The sequence below is a fragment of the Onychostruthus taczanowskii genome, unplaced genomic scaffold (assembly GCF_017590055.1).
Source record: "Onychostruthus taczanowskii isolate IOZ18803 unplaced genomic scaffold, ASM1759005v1 scaffold22, whole genome shotgun sequence".
NCBI classification, from domain to species: Eukaryota; Metazoa; Chordata; class Aves; order Passeriformes; family Passeridae; genus Onychostruthus; species Onychostruthus taczanowskii.
In genome coordinates this window covers 8,883,549-8,902,476 of record NW_024499462.1, presented here as the reverse complement: position 1 = coordinate 8,902,476, position 18,928 = coordinate 8,883,549, and the positions used below count along the sequence as shown (strand labels likewise).

At 43.2% G+C, this 18,928-nt stretch overlaps 2 protein-coding genes across 2 annotated transcripts; both read left to right on the top strand.

Annotated features, from left to right (window-relative positions):
• Positions 1-7,586: 7,586 nt before the first annotated feature.
• LOC121336192 (predicted GPI-anchored protein 58) lies at positions 7,587-8,270 on the top strand. Its single transcript, XM_041405117.1, has 2 exons — positions 7,587-7,765; positions 7,835-8,270. Exons 1-2 carry the CDS (start codon positions 7,587-7,589, stop codon positions 8,268-8,270), a joined length of 615 nt encoding a protein of 204 aa, XP_041261051.1.
• PPIF (peptidylprolyl isomerase F) lies at positions 8,245-16,634 on the top strand. The gene is made up of 6 exons (XM_041405003.1): positions 8,245-8,548; positions 10,643-10,673; positions 11,529-11,617; positions 13,723-13,819; positions 14,544-14,619; positions 15,019-16,634. The coding sequence occupies exons 1-6, from the start codon at positions 8,360-8,362 to the stop codon at positions 15,152-15,154; spliced, it is 618 nt and encodes a 205-aa protein (XP_041260937.1). The 5' UTR covers positions 8,245-8,359; the 3' UTR covers positions 15,155-16,634.
• Positions 16,635-18,928: the final 2,294 nt, after the last annotated feature.

The following is an 18,928-nucleotide window of genomic DNA, read 5'->3' as shown; positions in this document are numbered from 1 at the left end:
GTGATATGAATAACAGGAAAGGATGGCTTCTCTCTGGTCTCTCTGAAATTGGCAGACGTGGAGATATTAAACATCCAGCGCCTTTGTTTTAAATTCTTCCAAATTTGACAGTTTTCTTTCCATTGGAACCTAATATTGAAGTGAAATTAGACTTTTTTTTCTTAATGCACCTCCATCTCAAAGTTGAAGCATTTGGTTTCTAAATGCAACCTTTGAGTCACAAATCTCCTTAATTTACATACCTGTTCAGCTGTAAGCAGCCTGAATGGTGACACAAGGAGTACACACAGGATATCAACAACACGCACAGGTCCCGTCCTGGGGGAGTTCTGCACTGAACAGAGCCACAGCCATCACTCACTGCATCTGAGAACATGGGTTAACAGATCTGCTGAGTATCTCTGTATTTGCAGATGGCATTTCTGAAGGCATTTAGGCAGAACCCACCTTTGAAATACATTCAAATACCTGGGAACAAACAATCATTTCACAATATGAGTATCTATCTATGCAAGCACATATAGCAATTATTCCACACCTCCACAAGGGCACTAGTCTTTGTTGTTGATTGAGATACACACAAGTGGGTGTGTAAATATATATATATATGTATAAATCAAGTCTGTGGGTGTGTAAATATATATATATATGTATAAATCAAGTATAGAAATTTATTTTCTCAAAATTGGGAAAAATCATTTGTTTCTGACTGAATTTCTGCCTTCCTTGGTGGCACTACCCATTTCAGTGGAGTTTTTTAGGATAACATAATAAAATGAAATTACAGTGTACACTGTAGTGAATCAAAAAGTATTTATCCATTTTAGCCCATAATTAATAACTGTTTTGGTTTTGGTATTCTGTTTTCCTGGAAGCTCCCCAGAAGTGTCAACAAGACATAGTGCAAACTGACTTTGGCACTGTACAGCTGGAGGAGAGCTCGTGGTGTCCCTAAGCACTGTACATTTTTCAAGCTTACTTTGAAGTCTGCAGAGGCTGCAACAATCCTGAAAGTGGTATTTCTCCCAGATGTCACCTGAGGACCCCAGGATAGGTAAGATGTATGTATACTGTTGATGCTGGTGTCTCCTGTCCCATGTCCTGGCAGTGTGTTCTGTGTGTCATGCACTCTGCATGTGCTTCCAGAGAGCCACCTACACAAGTATCTGTCTGTGACTTCTCTGTTAATCCTCGTGCCAATCAATTGCTGAACAACTTCAAAACAAGCTTATTTCCCTGCATTTCTTCTCTGCTCTTCCTCATCAGTATAGATCTCTCATTCATGTTATTTTGTTTGTGCACTTTGTATTCTGTAGCCATGCACTTAATCCTGCTTTTTACAGGAGTAACACATTGAAAACAATTAGGAACATGGAAAGGGGACACACCGAAAACAATTAGGAACATGGAAGGGGGACACACCCCTTGTCTCTTCTGCTTGGACAATGGGGATAGGAGTCCTGTGCACAGAGCTGTTTGCTTTCATTTAAAGTAACCTAGTCAGCATATAAAACAGCTGTACAACTCTCACCTGATATTCTGCATATAATTCTTTAATTTGTTATCCTTCTCTGTTTCCCTTTAAAATTAAACAATGTGTTTTTTACATCTGTGTACCTAGTGTTATATTTGTATGGGCAATTAACCAGAACTCACTTCTCTTTTACCTGCTTAAATTCCACATCTGTACAAATCTTCCTGCATTATAAACTTTAGTCATGACCCTTTCTTTTTTACATTTTTAATTATTACCAATGTGTCACCTTATTGCAGTTTTCCACTTTGTGTCACCAAAATCCTACTGACTCTTATGTGGGATATTGTTCCTAATGTCTGTCATTGCACCAATGCACTATTCATATTTGTTCTGTCTAAAATGAACACAAGATTTTTCTTGTCTCAGACAGACCACTGAAAGCTTCAGCTGAGATACCTTGTTTCCATCACTCTGCAGAATTTTCCAGGGGAATATAAAAGTGGCACACAAGGAACCTAATCAATGATGCAATTTTGTTTGTAAAGCAAGCAGACACCAATTAGGTCACAGCTCATGCAGGCATTAGCACACAGGTGGGCTGACAGGTTGGTTTGCCACATTGCTCATCCGCATTTCCAGATACTCCTTACCTAGACCATGATTGGTTTCCTACAGTTTAAGTACAGCCTTCTGTTAAAATCCTTCCCTTTCAGGGACTAGATGAGATAAGGCTCTTTCCCCTTTCTGTTGAATATGTCTGCTTGGTTTGTGCAGTATCTTTCCAAATACTGAACTCATACTGTGCTTTATGTGCAAAATACTGTGCTTTTTGATAGATCCAGTTACACACAGCAAAGTTAACACTGGTATTTACCACTCCTAAATATATTGGCTTCTCTGCACCTTTTTGGGTCTATCAGACATCCTAAGAGGTAGATTTAGGATTGTTAATTATGGTTTTCCCCTAGGTCAGAGTTATTTTTAATTGAATTTTACAGTTTAGACTTTCCAGTTTGTCCATAGCTGTTTCATGATGTTGGTTGGTTTAGATTTTGCTAAAAATATTCTGGCACATTTAATTTGTCACCTTGGTCTCATATGAAGACATTGATTCTTGTAAACACAGAGAGGTTGCTAATTTTAAGAAAATTTAACTAGTTAAACACTAGAAAAAGATAAATATAATTTTTTTATATTTTGGTTTGCAAAAATAATTGAAATAATTGAAATTCCCTATATCTATTTAATAAATGCTGGAATTGAAGTCCGAGTGTGTTTTTAATGCATATTTAAATTTATTCATTTATTTTAATTTTTTAAATATATATTTCAAAATTATAATCAGTGCTCCCTTTCCTTACTTCTGTGTTTCTCAGAATGTACATTTTTAAGACATGGAAAATCAGTGAATTTTACCCATTTATCCATCTGGTGACCTTCCTAGTTAGTGACTGGCTGTAACACCCAGTTCATAAGGTCATTCAGAATACATTCCTTCACAAGAACTCCTAGCAGTTTTCCTTTCCAAGTTATGAATGATGGTCCCTCTGGGAAGAAGCATGGCTTCCATATTGCCACTATTGAACTGATGGCAAAGTGTGCAGAAGTGCCACTGAGAGGAGAGAATTTCTTACCCTTAGCTTCAGAATAATTCACCAAATGCTTCATCATCCTGAGATGATGTTGGACTGGAAATGTGACACATGTTAATTTGCATCTGACAACTTGAGAGCTCAGCTGGTGGCACACTGTGTATTCAGGTGATGGCCACATGCAGTTATTTCACACACGCACGTCATAAGGTTCCATGCTACCTCCTGTAGTACTGCTGCTACATGCTGAAAGTAAGCAAAGCTTTCAGTAGGGAAATGGCAAAAAAGCAGAGAGGAATCAGAGGTTCTGTGTGGTGAGGTTGCTTCCAGCAGAGTTGCTCATTACAGAGTAACTGGTGGAATTTTAGAATTAGTTTAGAGCAGACAGGATAATTCATCTTGTACAAGGTACAGAGGCAGCTGTTACCTCTAGGATATGCTATAGAAAATTCATATCTATATTATGTATATAAATATAGGTGTAGATCTGTATTATAAATATATATATTTATAGATTTGGACACAAGACAAATGCAAGGAAAACCCAGGTCTTTACCAGGCAGCTGCTTAAAGCTCCAGTCTTACCTTACTCATACAGCATGAAGTACCATGACTAACCAATTCTTAAAGTATTTCTGATACTATTCCTTAATTACTTGTTCCTCAAAGCAGAGGTGGTAAATTAATGTGGGGAAACTGATCCCTGTAAATTTCAAGTTGTGTTACAATTGAAATTGTTGTGGTTTTAAAGGCCGAAGGGCTCCTGTAATTCTTAATACTGCTTTTTAAGTATGCAGTGTCTCTCCCACCCACAGGCAGAACCACCTATTAATGTCCTGAAGATTAGTGCCTAAAAACAGGCATTTTAAATGTCCTAAGTGCTTTGCCAGGCTGTTGTGATCCATCTGTTGGCAGCTGTTGCAGTGTATGGACAAACTTCTGGGAAGCTGCAGGCCCTGGGCACTGCATGGAGGCACTGTGACACATCAGCAGCGGGCTGCCATGCATTATGCAGGGAGATTGAGTAATGAATTCCAGGCAAGCAATGTCACTCAGAAGTTCTGAAATGAAAATGCTAATCACAGCTGTAAAGAGCATGAGTGGATTGAGGTTTTTCTTGTATGACTATTTGTAGGTAATTAGAATGAAGTCATGTGGGGAAACTGCTCCTTTAAGTACAATGTATGCTGGAGAGAATGTTCACGTAGTGAGATCAGTTACTACAAGTTCCTAAGAGGAAACCTGGATCGGGGGAAATATTTATTAGCATTTTTTCTTTTTATCCCTAAGTGTACCTGTGTGGCCACTCTATGCCCTTTGAGCTCTTGTATAGTTTAATTTCACACTGCAGTCACTTAGTGTAATGGAGGTCTTTCACCATCTCGCCCACTCCAGTCCCCATTCATAAATAAATGCATATCACAGACACAGATCACAGAGTTCCTTTCCAGCTCTTCACTCATCTTCTAGCTTAGCCAAAACCTTGAAGAAAATATTTGAGTCTTTTGAAGTGCAACATATCCAGGCTCTGCAGGTGGAGAGTGGGAATGCCCACTGCAAATTCCTGCTCTCCTCACTTAAAATCAAGCTGAGTACCTGTATGATTTCTCCTTATTCTAACAGTCCTGATTAGCAGAGTCCTTGAGACAACCATGTCCCAGATGTGCATTCTTTCTTATGAATGTCAAAACCAGTACCATGGGAATTCCCTTTATCACAGTGTCAAGTGATGTTCCTATGCAATGCACTTAATGGTAGATTGCTGCAGCCTGTATTTGAGCTTTTATTTGCATGGTCCAAGTACACAGCCCCATGAAGAGCATATCAAAATGGGCCACAGACCATTCTGAGTTCCATGTAGTTGCATTCTTGCAGTAGGTAGATTGCACAATGCAATCTTATCACATCTGCCAACAGCATCAATCCAAGATTAACAATTAACCCACATTCCTGGGTCACAAATGAGTAGGCATGCAGCTGGACAGTTAGAATCAGAAATGCATATCACCTTTTTACTGGTGCACTGTCTGTCTGTTGGGGTAATACCATTTCAAGACCCTTGAAATCAAAATTCCCAAATTTTAGGACACCTTTCAAGCATTTAGTCCATCTCTTTCTTTGGAAGAGACACTTGACTGCTCTTCTTGTTTCCTGGCTTCCTTGGCACAGTGGTGGTAATATTTAATCAGTTACTGAAGAGCATTTATTAAGACTTTCAAGTTGTAAGTAATAATTCTGTTATTGTATCATTCAAGGTTCTTTTTCCTGTGCAGAAATTTCTCTGCTACAACATAAGAAGGGTCCTTTAATAGGTGGGTTTTAAATTATCTATCTAGAAACTAATTTCCTTGTTTATCCATCTCTAACTTCTGTGTAATTTTGCGGGGAGGGAGAGAGGATGATGAAATCTGTAAGGGCAGGTACCCATATCCATGAGAGCTCTGCTGCAGCAGCTCTTTTGACTTTTGTCTGCACCCGTGCTCTGCTGCCTATCTAGTTTAGTGTGGGGTGCACTCATTTTCCAGCTAAATGTACTTATCTCCCTGCCACATGTTGCAGAGTTTCAACAGTGAACAAGTCTACAAATGGATGTGTTCAAAGCTCCTCTAAAATCGTATCCGTTTGCTGAGCTAGCCCTAAGCCTTATTTGGCAGTGACATAGTGGCCTTTGACAGCTTTTGGAGACCTTTTTCTGTCCTTCTTGGAAAGTGACCTCTGTAATTCACAGGTTCCTAGTCAACCTGTCTGCACGAGTTGTAATTCATCTGACTCTGCAGGAGTAGACCATAACAAGTGATTTAGTAGCTCTATTGCATAAACCTAGAGATAATAATTCAGTCCATATTCTCAAATACAAAAACCACTGTTTTTTTTTCTTCTCCCCAAGGCCTGCAAATGAGGAAAACTCTATTGTTTGCTCTACCAAAGATGTCTGTGAACTCTTCTGAGCAAAGCAGTTCAAAGCTGTTTCACTGTGTTTCCTAAGTGTGAAACAGATGGTATTTTCTTTTGCTCATCTTTTGTCTTGTTTATTAAATAATAAATCCTTCAGGGCCAGAACTGTCCGTTGTTCTAGGTATAAACAGAACATCTAATTTTGATTTGGGCTTCCAGTGGCTACTTCAATTAAAACATTATTTAAAAGGAGTGTGAGGTTTTTATGGTCACTAGAAAATCAGTTGATAATTAGTTTAACAGAAGTCAAAATTTACCAAAAATGGACTTGAAGCTGAGAAGATATGACAAGCTAGGTAGAAGTGCTGATTTAGCTCTTATTTAAAAAGAAAATCACCTTTAGGTATTGGTAAAGAAACAGAAAATACCAGCATGGCATTGTATGCACAAAGTAAGTTATTGTTCAACCTTATCTTGAATACTGATCAAAGTTCCTCTTATCCCAAAAATCTGTAAAAGTGGAACAGCTGGGAGAAGGACAATAAAGATGATCCAAAGACATGGAAGAGCTTTGTTACAAATAACCATTGAGTTGGCTGTGACTCTTCAGTCTTGAAATGAGAGAAGAGCTGTAGGTCTGTACAACAAATATAGATACCAAACAATTTGTGTCCTCCAGCACAAGAAGTAAGGCACATTGATGAAGGCAATTTGAGCAAGATTCAAACAGATTCTTGATGCTCTGGGCAGCAGGCCTGTGGAAGGGCAGCTTCCAGTTCATCACCAAGGAAGCTGCTGATTTAAAACCAGTCCAATGAGTGGATAAGTACATGGGAGGAGCAACAAAATTTAAAAAAAGATGGCTACATACCAAAGTCAACTCAGGAAGTTCTCTGGAGTGAAAGCAGTAGCAGGTTGAAAGCATACTGCCCTATAAAACAACCCTCTTCCCCATTTTCACTCCTCCTTAGGCATTTCTGTGGACCCTCAGGACAAGATGGACCTTCTGACATAGCTTTACATGGTTCTGTAGTTCCAGAGCATGGTACCTGCTATAGTCATCCCTACAGCATCAGCAGTTAAAGGACTCTCTGGAATGTGTGCCTGAAAAATTGTGTTCATCCAGGAATTCTCAGTTGTTTGTAATTGCATATAAGAGTTCTGCCCTGATCTTTGTGGTCAAGGCAGTGCCTTGATTGACAGCTTTCTGTTGATCCAGTGAATGTCACCAATGAAGGCTCTTTAAGCTGCTTGACACAAAGAACTTAGGTGGGATTGAAAGTTTACTTGGTTGCATTACTGTAACCTTCATAAGAATAACTCTAATTTATAATACAAGAAATGTGAAAACTCTTAGAATCATGCTTGTTTTTTTTTTTTTTTTACACATCGTATGGCATTGAGAATTTGAAGAACTTTTGGAAGTACTTATACCTGGAATCAGGATAGAAACTGGAGAATTCAAAGTAATATCTAAATATGACTGACATATGTGCTGAGTACTTTCATCTAAGTTAAAGAAATCTAAATTAAGAAAACTTAAAATTATATGTGTTATTTTCATATAAAACATGAACAATACTTCACTATATAAGCCGGGACTGCTGTTGCTCTCTTCTGTAATGCCGCGGGCAGGTTTGCGGCCCGAGCGGGGCCGGGGCCGCGCTGCGGTGACTCAGGGACACCCGCCCGCCTCGAGCTGCGTCAGTGCCGAAACTGCCGGGCTGCTGCCCGTGAGTGACGGGCCGCCCGTGACTCCCGTGTCCCCGCTGATCCCAATTATCCCAATTATCCCGCACCTGTGACAGCTGCGCGGCCTTCCCCGCCAAGGTGCTTTCCGGAGCCGTTGTGTGGAATGATGAAATTTTAGAAACTTTCCCGTCTCTGTTGGTCCCTGGGGTAAGGGGGCTGTGAGGAAATGTGCAAAAAACCCTAAAAAAACCCCACCCGCAAACGGAGAAACGAGCTCTCCCAAACAGCCCCGAACAATCGCTGTGCAGCGGTGGCGGGGAGGGGGCAGCACTGAGGGCAGCCGGGGCGAGCACAAGGGGTCCCGGGCACTGGCTGCCGGATCCCCGCGTTCAGCCCGCTCCGCCCCGCCGGCCCCCAGCCGGCCCGTGGAGCCCTTCAGCCGCGCCTCCAGCTTCATCCTGTGTTTTCAGCCCGCTGGGCACCACCTGGGCCCCGCGTTCAGCCGGCTGGGCCGCCCCAGGCCGCCTCAGCCCGCGCCGTCCCAGCCGCCATCTCGCCCTGCGCTGCTGCCGCCACCGCCAGCGGGCGCTGCGGCGCCGCGGCGGAGCACATAAAGGCCGCGGGGCAGCGGCGACGCGTCCTTGTGTCTGTCTGTCTGTCTGTCCGTCCGTGACTCGCAGCGCCCGCTCTGCCCGCCCGCGGGATGCTGGCGCTGAGCGCCGCCCGACGCCTGCTTCGCCCGCCCGGGGACCTGCTGCCGCCGCCGGGGCTCGCCTCCATGTGGGCGGCCGGTACCCGCGGCTGCAGCGGGGCCGGCGCCGGCTCGCCGAACCCGGTGGTGTACTTGGACGTGGGCGCCGACAACCAGCCGCTGGGACGCGTCGTGCTGGAGGTAGGGGCGCGGGGGCTGCGGGCAGCTCGCCCGGCGCGGGGCCCAGGGGACGGTGCTGCGGAGCCGAGGGCGGCCTGGCCCCGGGCATGGCGGCTGGGGAGCGGGCAAGGTCAGGGCGGGCAGGCGGGCAGCGCCGGCTCCAGGGCCCGCGGCGAGGACACACATATCCCGGTGCAGGCGGGAGAGCGGCCCGGGGGATGCCGGGACTCGCCCCCCTGCCAGAGCCGCTGCCTGGCTGCCCTCGGGGCTCCTCTCCCGGGGCGTGAGGGCGGTGGTACGGCCCCTCCAGGAGGGGCGGGCTGCGCTCGGACCGGGGCTGGAGCGGGCGCTGCTCTCGCTGAGCCGCGGCCCAGCTGTGCCCGCGGCCGGTCCCTAAAGGCATCCCGTGGGACGGCCGGGGCGGAGGGCACGGCCCTGGTGTGGCTGGGAGCCTCGAAGGAAGGTCACTTGCATAGTGTGTAAGCAGAAATAAGCAGTGTGAGCAAGAATGGACTCGCTGCTGTCGTGTATCGCTGGCTTGAGAGGGGCGAGCGGTGTCCCAGCGGCGCCGGTGTCCCACGCTGCTCTTGCGGCAGCCGGCCCGTGGAGCCCTTCAGCCGCGCCTCCAGCTCCGTCCTGTGTTGTGCTGGGCGCTCGTTGTGCGGTTCTTTCGGATCCTGAGGCGTCAGTTTCCTCCTCCTCGGGCCTCCGGCTCCACGTGCAGCGAAGGGCGCTGCTGGGATGGCAGCAAGCTCCAGAGCCGGGTACCAGCTGGCTCCATCCTTAAAAACTCCATCTCTGAAATGCTCGGCTGTGTAAAGAAGGTCTGAAGAAGAAAACTTCTGTAATCTCTGTTTTTAAAGAAAAAAAGAAAGCGCTGTGAGCGCCGTGTGCCACGTTATGTGTATGTGACCCTAGGGCTGGCATGTGCCTCAGATAGATGCGTTGTGTATGGGAAGGTGTGTATGGCAATTCTGAGCTCCAGAACCATGCACTGGAGAGCGAATGAAGCTCTTAGGCATGCTGCCTGCTGAGGGAAGTTAGTGTGGCCTTCTGCCTCCAGCACCCACCTTGGGTCTGTATTGTAGAATTTTTTTTAAATGTAGTTAATGAGAATGCTCTCTAAAAGAGGTTCCTTTGAGACTAGAGCCCAGTATATTTTTATTTATTGGTAGTGTTAGCATGTGAATAAATTGGACTGTTCCAGCTGTTGTGCTCTCAGAAGGTAGTATTTCAGAGAGACATAGGTAAAAAATATTACTCTTCAAGTTCCTTATTCATTAATGAAAAATCTGGGAGGTATTATAAAAAAAAGAACATTAATGTTCCTGTATTTCTTATGGTATAATTTAATTTCTATGCTAAAGTTTTTTAGTGTTCCCAGTTTAGAGAAAATCAGAATACATTGCAGCATCTCCTTGAATCTTTGGCTGAGCTGTGGTGATCTTCAGCTGCAAATTGTAGCCATCTGAGAAGAGTGGCCTAGGGAAGGAACACTAAATTCTTACTGCAGCCATGCTGTTTGTAGGTATCTGCTGCTGATCACTGTCAGGATGTGCAGCTAAGTAAAACTTCGGGCTGGCTGGTTTGGCCACTTTATGTCCCTTTTTAAGATTAGTAAAAAGATGTACAGTAGTCAAAATTGGAAGTTTTTGTTGGTTACAAATGCATATGTAACATCATAAGTAGTTTTTGATGTACAATTTCTGCTCTTCTGTTGCCTTTGCCTTTTCTGTCGTTTTCAACAGCTGATTCTGTGCAGGGGGTGGGGAAGGACTTTGGTCTCTCTAGTTGTATCCAAACTCTGATCCTTGGGGTCCATAGTGAAGATTCTTCTTAGTAACTGCTCAATTATGTATTGATCAATGAAATCATTAGACACTGCTCAAGTGGCTCTTCATTAACTGGCCAAAAGTTTCCTTGAGGGGATATTTTTCATTGCTGGCCAAATGCTTGGAAAGTTTAGAGGCATTCATGGAATTCTGGATGGCTTGTGATTTCAGATAACTCACCACTTTGGGAAGAGGGTTCAGTTGTACCAGTCTCCCATGTAAATGTTTTTCTATGTACATTTGAAAGGGCTGACTTATGAATTTGTTTATTTTTCTTTAACAGCTGAAAGCTGATGTTGTCCCAAAGACAGCAGGTAAGGCAGCATCTTCAGCATTTCATACTTAAATACTTAAGTTGTAGATTGTGATTTGCAGGAATGAGGAGGTCTTTACAACTATTTTTTCATGTTCCATCCCCATTTGTTATATGGAGAAATATGACAGGAAGTGTTAGTGAGGAGATGGAATTTATTTTTCCAGATAGTTTCACTTTGCAAGTTGTACCAAGATAGTACAGTTCGTATATTGGGTTGACAGTGCTGAATAAATATGTTTAAATATGTTTAAAACCACACTAGCTGGCATTAAGATCAAACCCCAGAGCAAATGGGGAAGGGCAAATCAAAGGGGGGTGGTCTTTCTTAGAGTTTCCAAAGAGTATGTGGGGTTTTATTTTACTGGTCATTAGCTGATTAGTGAATTCATTTTAGAAAGTTCTTGTGGTTTATCATTTGTTTCCTTCCTCATCTGATTATTTAGTGGTTCTAAAAAAAAACTTGTACTTTTTAGTTCCTAGTAGACAAATATCCTTTAAAAAAAGACATAATCCCCACAAATGCTGTAAAGAACAAAGGCTTAAAAGTCAGAAAATGAAGCCTGTGACTACAGGCAAGGTGGGGGGAGTTGAGGAATTGGAGTCACAGCAAAATAAAAGGGAGATGAGGTGGAAAGGACTTATGTTTGTACCCTGTCTTGAGGATAAATAAGCTTTGTTTTCTTGGCTTTATACCAGGGTTTTTTGAAAGTATGGAAATAACTGATAGACTGATAATACTTTCAAGATGCAGTCAAGTTTTTGAAGCGTATAATCTTGGGACATGGTTAATCTGGTTGTGTTTGTATTGCCACACGTGATGCAGAATATAATACTTCATGCTTTGTTTCCACAGAAAACTTCAGAGCTCTTTGTACTGGTGAGAAAGGATTTGGATACAAAGGATCCACTTTTCACAGAGTGATTCCTTCATTTATGTGCCAGGTAATGTTGGGGGTTTTTAAATTTTTTAAATTAAATTTATTTTTATATTATTTACATACTTCTAGAAACAGACTAGTAGTAACATTTCAAATGGCACTGCTCTAACCTTTGCTAACAAAACAACAAAGAAGTGACAGCATGACTTGCATTTCTGATTTTTTTGCAATGGCTGTTGCTTAGCTCATCTTCTGTACAAATAAATGTAAGTTGTGTGTAGCTGGTCAGAAGAAGCCTGTCTGAAGGCTTTCTGCTCTAGCAGAGCAGTGTACTTTAGTGTGGGGCAGAGCTGACAACATGGCACTTGCCTGGGGAAACAGTTATGGGCAGAATGACAATCACCATACTGTTCTCAGTGAGCTGACAAACAGCGTGTCCATTCCTTATTCCCAGTAGAATAATCTGTTCACAATAGACAGTGTGGTTTAGTATTTTTATTTTAATGTCTCTGTAATATGGAGGAGACAGGGAAACCAAAAGGTCTGGGTTGATTTTTGGGGTGATGCAGCTGAAGTGGATTTTGTTTTGGTTTACAGAACAAATCTTTTGAAATTCTGGACAACAGCCCATGCATATTAACATCTTTTTTCTTGAAGAACAGCAGCTAAAATAACAACAAAGCTTTTTGAAAGCCTCTTTTTATACTGTGCTTGGCAGATGAGCAGGATGGAGCTGCTGTAGTTCACTGGATTCCTGGTGGTCCTCTCTTACCTTAAAAAAGGGTGCATTTCAACAACATTGCATTGTTGAATGGCTTTGTAAAATATCTGAGAAAATTTTAACAAAGTTTGAAGGTTATAAGTAAGCACGCTTTATTTGTTAACTGATGACTGTGATCGTCTCCCATCCTCAATTATTTTTTTAAGCAAAAAACACATCTGTTGGAACAAGAGGCCCTAGTTGTATGACCTATTTTTAAGAAGAAAAAAAGGGACAGGTGTGCTGTAAAGGACCTATTTTCATGCCTTTCAAATGCAAACTAAGGTTTTGTGGTACTGACAAGAGTTAAGAAGTCTTTGTGGGATCAGAAATACAGAAAAATGACAAAAATACAAACGCTACTTTGAGTTCTGTCACGAATTTGTGAAATTCCATATAAGTCTGTTCTGCTTGCCTGCCCTGCTTTGGCCCCCCAGATGGACTGGAAATCAGGATACTAGATGGTTGGTTATGGTACAGTGAGATAATGAATTGATGTTTAGGAATTACTCAGAGGTCATTGCTGAAGTGGAAATACTGTCGTAGGTTTCAGCAATTTTCAAGTGAGAGAAAACAGCAGTGAGTTGTGTGCTTGTTGAGATGGATTGTTAACGTGATTCAGGCAGTTGGTATGGCCTAATTGAGGGCCATCATATCCGGGACTCAGCAATTCCCTGTCTCCACGTGGCACGCAGCACATAGTTCTGGGACTGCGTAGGAGCAGCTGTGACAGCACCTGTAGGAGGTTACTCAGGGTGATGAGGGGAAGCTGAAGGTCACATGCAGTACCTGTTGGGTATGAGTTCTCGGTGGCACAGGTGGTGTCACTCCTGCAGAGGAGATGGCATGTGGTTGGGAGCCACCTTCGCGAGTCACCGTGGCTGCGTTTTGTGTTTGAACCTGTTTTTTGTGTTTAACCTGAGACAGGTGGTCACATCTCTGCTGGCAAGCAGCGTGGAGTCAGCTAACATAAGCTTAACGTAGCTCTGGTGTAACAAACAACAAAACCTAGATCTAGCAAAGGGTGATAATGGAAATCCTAACCTGTTTGTACCTGTTGGAAGAAGGGAGGGGGAAAACAGGAGTTGGGAGGTCTTGCCTGTTGTAATGAACTCAGGTGATTTGGTTTTGAGGCATTTCTTAAAATTACTGCTGTTTCTTGCATCACTTCTGGAAGAAAGGCTGGTAACGGAGAATATCAGCAGTGTCTGGAGCAGAAATCTACTTTTAGCCTGACTGTACCTTCATCTAGTTCTAAATTGAGTGGCCATGCTCATCCTTAACCTGAAGAAAATTTGTTCATGTTGTCACTTTTAAATTAGGGCAAGAGTGTGTATTTGTAATAGCATTACTTCTGATATTAAATAGTCCATGTGTGTTAGTAGAGTTAATACCTGTTTCTGTTTCAGGGTGGTGACTTTACAAATCATAATGGAACCGGTGGAAAATCCATTTATGGCAGTAGATTTCCAGATGAAAATTTCATACTGAAACATGTAGGACCTGGTAAATAAACATCTTCTTTTTACCTTCTGAAGACTATAACTTATAATAAAGCATTGTTTATGAAGATGTGTTTTTAAAAAAAATAAGTTTTTTTAGATTTGTGGGTCACTTGGTAATTACAGAAGTATCAAAGAAATTTAACAGTGTGTTGTACCTGTCATATGCTTATTTGTGGATCGCTCTACAAATATATGCCAGCCCATAAGAGGCTTTAAAATTCTCCAAAGGTGAAATTACTGCTTTGATAAGTCGTAAACATCAATTTTTACTTGAAGATTACTGCACAAGTAAAACAAAGCAATCTGGAATTTCTTATTTATAGGTAACATAAGTGTATCCTTTTAAGCTGAAATTAACACCAGAAAAAGCAAATGAAAGGCCATACAGAAGAATATCTAATTTAATTTTATAGTCTCTATTTTTTGCATTGTTACTTCCTTGTCCTAGGAGGCTGCTGCTGTTGAACCACAGGAGAGGTTAGCTGGTGTTAATTGCATTCAGGGCATGTACAGCTAATTATCTTACTAACACTGTTGCTCTGGAGCCAAGGGAGGCTGGGCAGGAGGGAATAGTCAAGGCAAGAAGTTGGCATTAGAAATTATTTGGAGATACTGTGAGACCATTACACCTTCTGTCAATCTTTAGCCTAAATGTGCAGAGGAAAATTGTCTTTTGCACTGCACACTAGTTATGCCAGTCTAATGAGCTGCTGCTGCTCTTCCAGGTGTTCTTTCAATGGCCAATGCAGGACCCAACACAAATGGATCCCAGTTCTTCATTTGCACTGCAAAAACTGACTGGTAGGTTCTCAGCCCTGCAGATTAACCTCATTAATTTATGCCTGAATCTGAAGGGTTTGGGGTTTTCTTAGGGGTTTTTTTTGTGTTGCTTGTGGGTTGATATTTTTTTGTTTGTTTGATTGGTTAGTTTTTTTTTGTTGTTACTTCCAAATTACTTCATTCCAATGGAAAATAAATTGGTTTTGTTACTTGGGGGGGGAAGAGCTGTGACAGCAACAAGGCTGCTATCCCTCAGAATGTTTCTAAGGTCCAGAGCTAAAGTCATCTTATAAAGCTTCATGTCACTTGAAGGGCAGTTGAGCCTTTGCCATAGAGTTGGTCAGCAGGTGAGAGCTGTGAAGATCTGCTAACACTTTATGTTGTTTTAAGTAAAACTGCCTTTGTGTATTTGTTTTACAGGCTAGATGGAAAGCACGTTGTTTTTGGGCATGTAAAGGAAGGAATGGATGTAGTGAAAAAAATTGAGAGCTTTGGTTCCAAGAGTGGAAAGCCCTCCAAAAAGATCGTCATTACTGACTGTGGCCAGCTGTCCTAACCTTTTGCCCTACCCTTCATGACAACTTGGATGCTGTGAAAAATGAATCATAAAAACACCCAAACATTTCTTATCTCACAAGTAGCACCTATGGAACCATGTTTTTTATTTAACTTGGTCCAACTTTTATACTTATATTGAATAATATTGATTAAAACCATAAAATAGTAACTGAAGCATGTTGTAACCAGCACCGTGGTAGTCACACTGGTTTGGTAGAGTCCCCTTGTGCTTTGCAAGAAGTGCTAAAGTCACCCAGGGTGTACCTGACTGTAGTGTTGATACTGTCCTTGGTATTTGGATGTTTCGGCTGTTGGAATGGGTGGTGGAGTTGACTGCAGGGGTTCTGCATTTGGAGGTTAGGTATAAATTGAGAAATGTGGTGTTTCCTTTGGTGCTAATAAATTCTTATTCTGTTGTTTGTCTCATTTTGAAGCAATACTACTGACCAGTGCTCTCAAGGCTCTCTGCAACAACGCTGATATTTTCTTTGTGCCTCAGTTAAATTCTATCCAGTAGGTTTAATGAGCAGCTGTGGGTTTCTTAAAAATTAATTCTGGTTTGGTCTTTCTTATAGTCTCAGACTGCTTTTTAAAAATAAACTCTACCTTACCTGCTTCAGTGAAACAATTTGACTTTTGGGTTAAGTAAATTGCTTTAGGTTGAGTTAGGCTGCTGCTGAAGCTCTACCTGGCAATAGGACCTCAATCCAACCAAAGGATCTCAGGACTTTTATTATTATGGAACTGTGAACTTGAAGCGTGCTGCTCTGGGATCTGGTTCTGTGAGGAATACAGCTCAGTTTTCAATATATGGCCTGGTTTTGTACTTTGAGAATATAATCAGTATAGTGAGCTTGCTTGAGTGAGAAATAGGTTTCAATGCCTTTCTGTCATGTTGATCCTGTGAAGTCAGCCCACCTTGGGTATTCCTTGGATTATGATTTCTTATGCATCGTCATCATCAGTCAGAACTGGTCACCACAGAATCACAAGGCCTAATCAGTGCAGCAAAGTCATTATTGTTGGGGTTTATGCACGAGAAGGAAAGAATTCAGCGGATCAGCTCAAGGCATTTCATTCGTATAAAGCAGGATGTATGTTCTATGTGGCATGCTTGAGCAGCAACAAATGCTGGAACCTCACACCATTGCCTTTGGAATCACTAAGGCTGTAAAGTATCAATGATTGTGGGAAAAAGCACACAATTGTTTTGTGCAATAATCTCATTAGAGAAGAGGAAAAAATGTGATGGCTTTCTTCAAATGTGAATTTATTTTCATTGCAGGATGATAATATGTGGGTTTAAAACTATTTTGTACTGGATGTTTTTTGCACTGGGGGTTGCACTCGTGTATGCAAGGTAGTATTTAGAATGTAATTTTGCAAAAAATGGAACTTAAAAGCTTTTTATTCTTTCCACTGTAGCTGCTTAATCTCTGTAGTATTTTTTAAATATTAAATTGTGTTGGTTTGGCTTATTTCACTTGGATACAATAACATTTTTTTTGTGCATTCTCTTAATTTGTATATAAAAATTATTAAATACACTTCTGCCACCAAAAAAAAAAAAAAAATAGTCTGTTCTTTTCTTGAAAGCAGGAATATGAGAAGCTGAAATCTCTTGGGCTTACCTGGGCTGATCTATGCTGTCGACTTTGTGATGGGTCTGATCTGCTGGTATTGAGAAGCCGTGGTGTCATTCAGGTAGAGCCAGCCAGAGAGGGGGTGATGGTGCATTGCTTTGCCTCTCACTACTGGGCTAAAATATCTGTCCTACCTGGTCACAGCACGGTGTCCTGCTCTGTGCCTGTCCGGCCCAGGGGCAGCACTCAGTGTCCCGCTCCATCCCTATCTGCCCTGTCTAGCCGGGTCACAGCCCTCGGTGTCCCGCTCCATCGCTGTCCTGCCGGGTCACAGCGCTCGGTGTCCCGCTCCATCGCTGTCCTGCCGGGTCACAGCGCTCGGTGTCCCGCTCCATCGCTGTCCTGCCGGGTCACAGCGCTCGGTGTCCCGCTCCATCGCTGTCCTGCCGGGTCACAGCGCTCGGTGTCCCGCTCCATCGCTGTCCTGCCGGGTCACAGCGCTCGGTGTCCCGCTCCATCGCTGTCCTGCCGGGTCACAGCGCTCGGTGTCCGGGCCCCGCTGCCCGCCAGGTGGCGCCCCACGCCCGCGGCAGCGGCGGGCCCGGCTCCTTGTGCCGTGAGGGCCCGGGCGGGAGCGCGGGTCAGCGGCCGGGTGCCCGCCGGCTCCTTGTGCCGCCCGGGTGCCTGAGCTGCCCTCCCACCTTCCTGCAGGCCCAACGCTGCCGCTGTGCGTCTTGCACCCCGATGTCCCTGAGCGGCTGCTTCAGCTCCTGCGGGATGAGACAAATTAGTAAAGTAGTGCCTTTCCCAGCCGCAGCTGTACATTGCCGTGAGCAGTGGCTTCCTGAGGTGTGATGGAAGATATTGAAGCTGAGTGTATCGTCCAGCAGAGTTTTTTGAGGAACTAGTGTTTAGAAATCCTGCATAACTGTAATAGGTCACAGAAGACAGAGGTACTTCCTATGAAGAAGTGACTCTGAGAAAAGCAGAGGGATGGCAGGTGTGCTACTGCCATTTTTCACCTGGATGTTTAGAATAAACGTTTGTACACTGTCAGAGAGGTGGCACATCCAGACTGCCTGTGGAATGAGGCTGGGGCACTCCAGGAAAAGCCTGCAGAGAGCTTCACGTGGCTACCACTGATGTGCTTCCAGATGCAACACAAGTAAGAAAGCACACCCTTAGGTAAAGTGCAAGTAAATATACACAGAAAAAATGAGTTTATATTTCAAAGTTGTTTCAACAAACTCACAAATGTTTTTGTTTAGTCTCGTGTTTTAATTATTTGTTCCAGACTTTCTGCTTACATAAATTGCTTTCTTTGGTGCTAGATTGAGGCTATGTCTCTTTGTTTATAAAATTTAAATGCTTTGAAGTCAAGACATTTGAGGTACAAAGTGTTGTTCTCTTTTGTAATGCTGTATACTCTGCTGGTAGTAATATATCAACAATCAGAACCTCAAAGAAGTGAATTACTGAGAATACAAATCATTTTACATGACATTTCAAGGACAATCTCCATGTCCTGCTGCTAGCTGAGAAATTGCAGTTGGACAAGCACATTCTACCCAATTTAGAAGTAACCAGGCTAAAAAGCCATTGACCGTCTAGTAAAAAACTTTCAAATCTTGACCTTCAGATTTCTTAATTGGGTCTGACTGTTAAAAATATTATATGGACCAGCTGGTCATAGGTGAATTGTTGCCCTGGATCTTCACAGCCCAAAACATCAATTTGTTGTACTATTGAACTGGAAACTGAAGCTTGGCAACAATTGTTCTGAACCTTGACATTACTTCTCCAGTACTAGCTCTGATTTTTCCAGTACAGCTCTGGATATGCCTTTTCCTTGCTCTCCTGCCTCCATGTGGTCCCAACATCTGTCGTGGGGCACTGTGGCCACCCCCAGCCTACACCTTGCATTAGCTGGTGAGCTGCCAGAAGTGGGAGAAAAAAAGAGCCACAGCATTGTGAAGGCACAAGTGCCTCTCCCATGGAATTTCTTCCCCTTGTCTTGGCTGAGGTCTGGGAGCCCCACATCAGGGCTGTGCTGTGCCTCAGGCTGGCAGAGCCCTGCCTCACTCCCCAGTTCTTCATTCCCATCCTCGTGGGAGGGGACTGAGGACGCTTTGCTTGTAGTGAGCAAAGCTGGTTTCCCAGCAGTAGCCAGCCGGGTGAGGGCAGACAGA

Bases quoted from the DNA above. Each gene is read 5' to 3' on its own strand.
- LOC121336192 (XM_041405117.1), top strand. From the start codon at position 7,587: ATGCCGCGGGCAGGTTTGCGGCCCGAGCGGGGCCGGGGCCGCGCTGCG. The intron at 7,766-7,834 runs GTGACAGCTGCG...ATGAAATTTTAG, and splicing joins ATCCCAATTATCCCGCACCT to AAACTTTCCCGTCTCTGTTG.
- PPIF (XM_041405003.1), top strand. From the start codon at position 8,360: ATGCTGGCGCTGAGCGCCGCCCGACGCCTGCTTCGCCCGCCCGGGGAC. The intron at 8,549-10,642 runs GTAGGGGCGCGG...TTTCTTTAACAG, and splicing joins TGGGACGCGTCGTGCTGGAG to CTGAAAGCTGATGTTGTCCC. The intron at 13,820-14,543 runs GTAAATAAACAT...CTGCTCTTCCAG, and splicing joins ACTGAAACATGTAGGACCTG to GTGTTCTTTCAATGGCCAAT.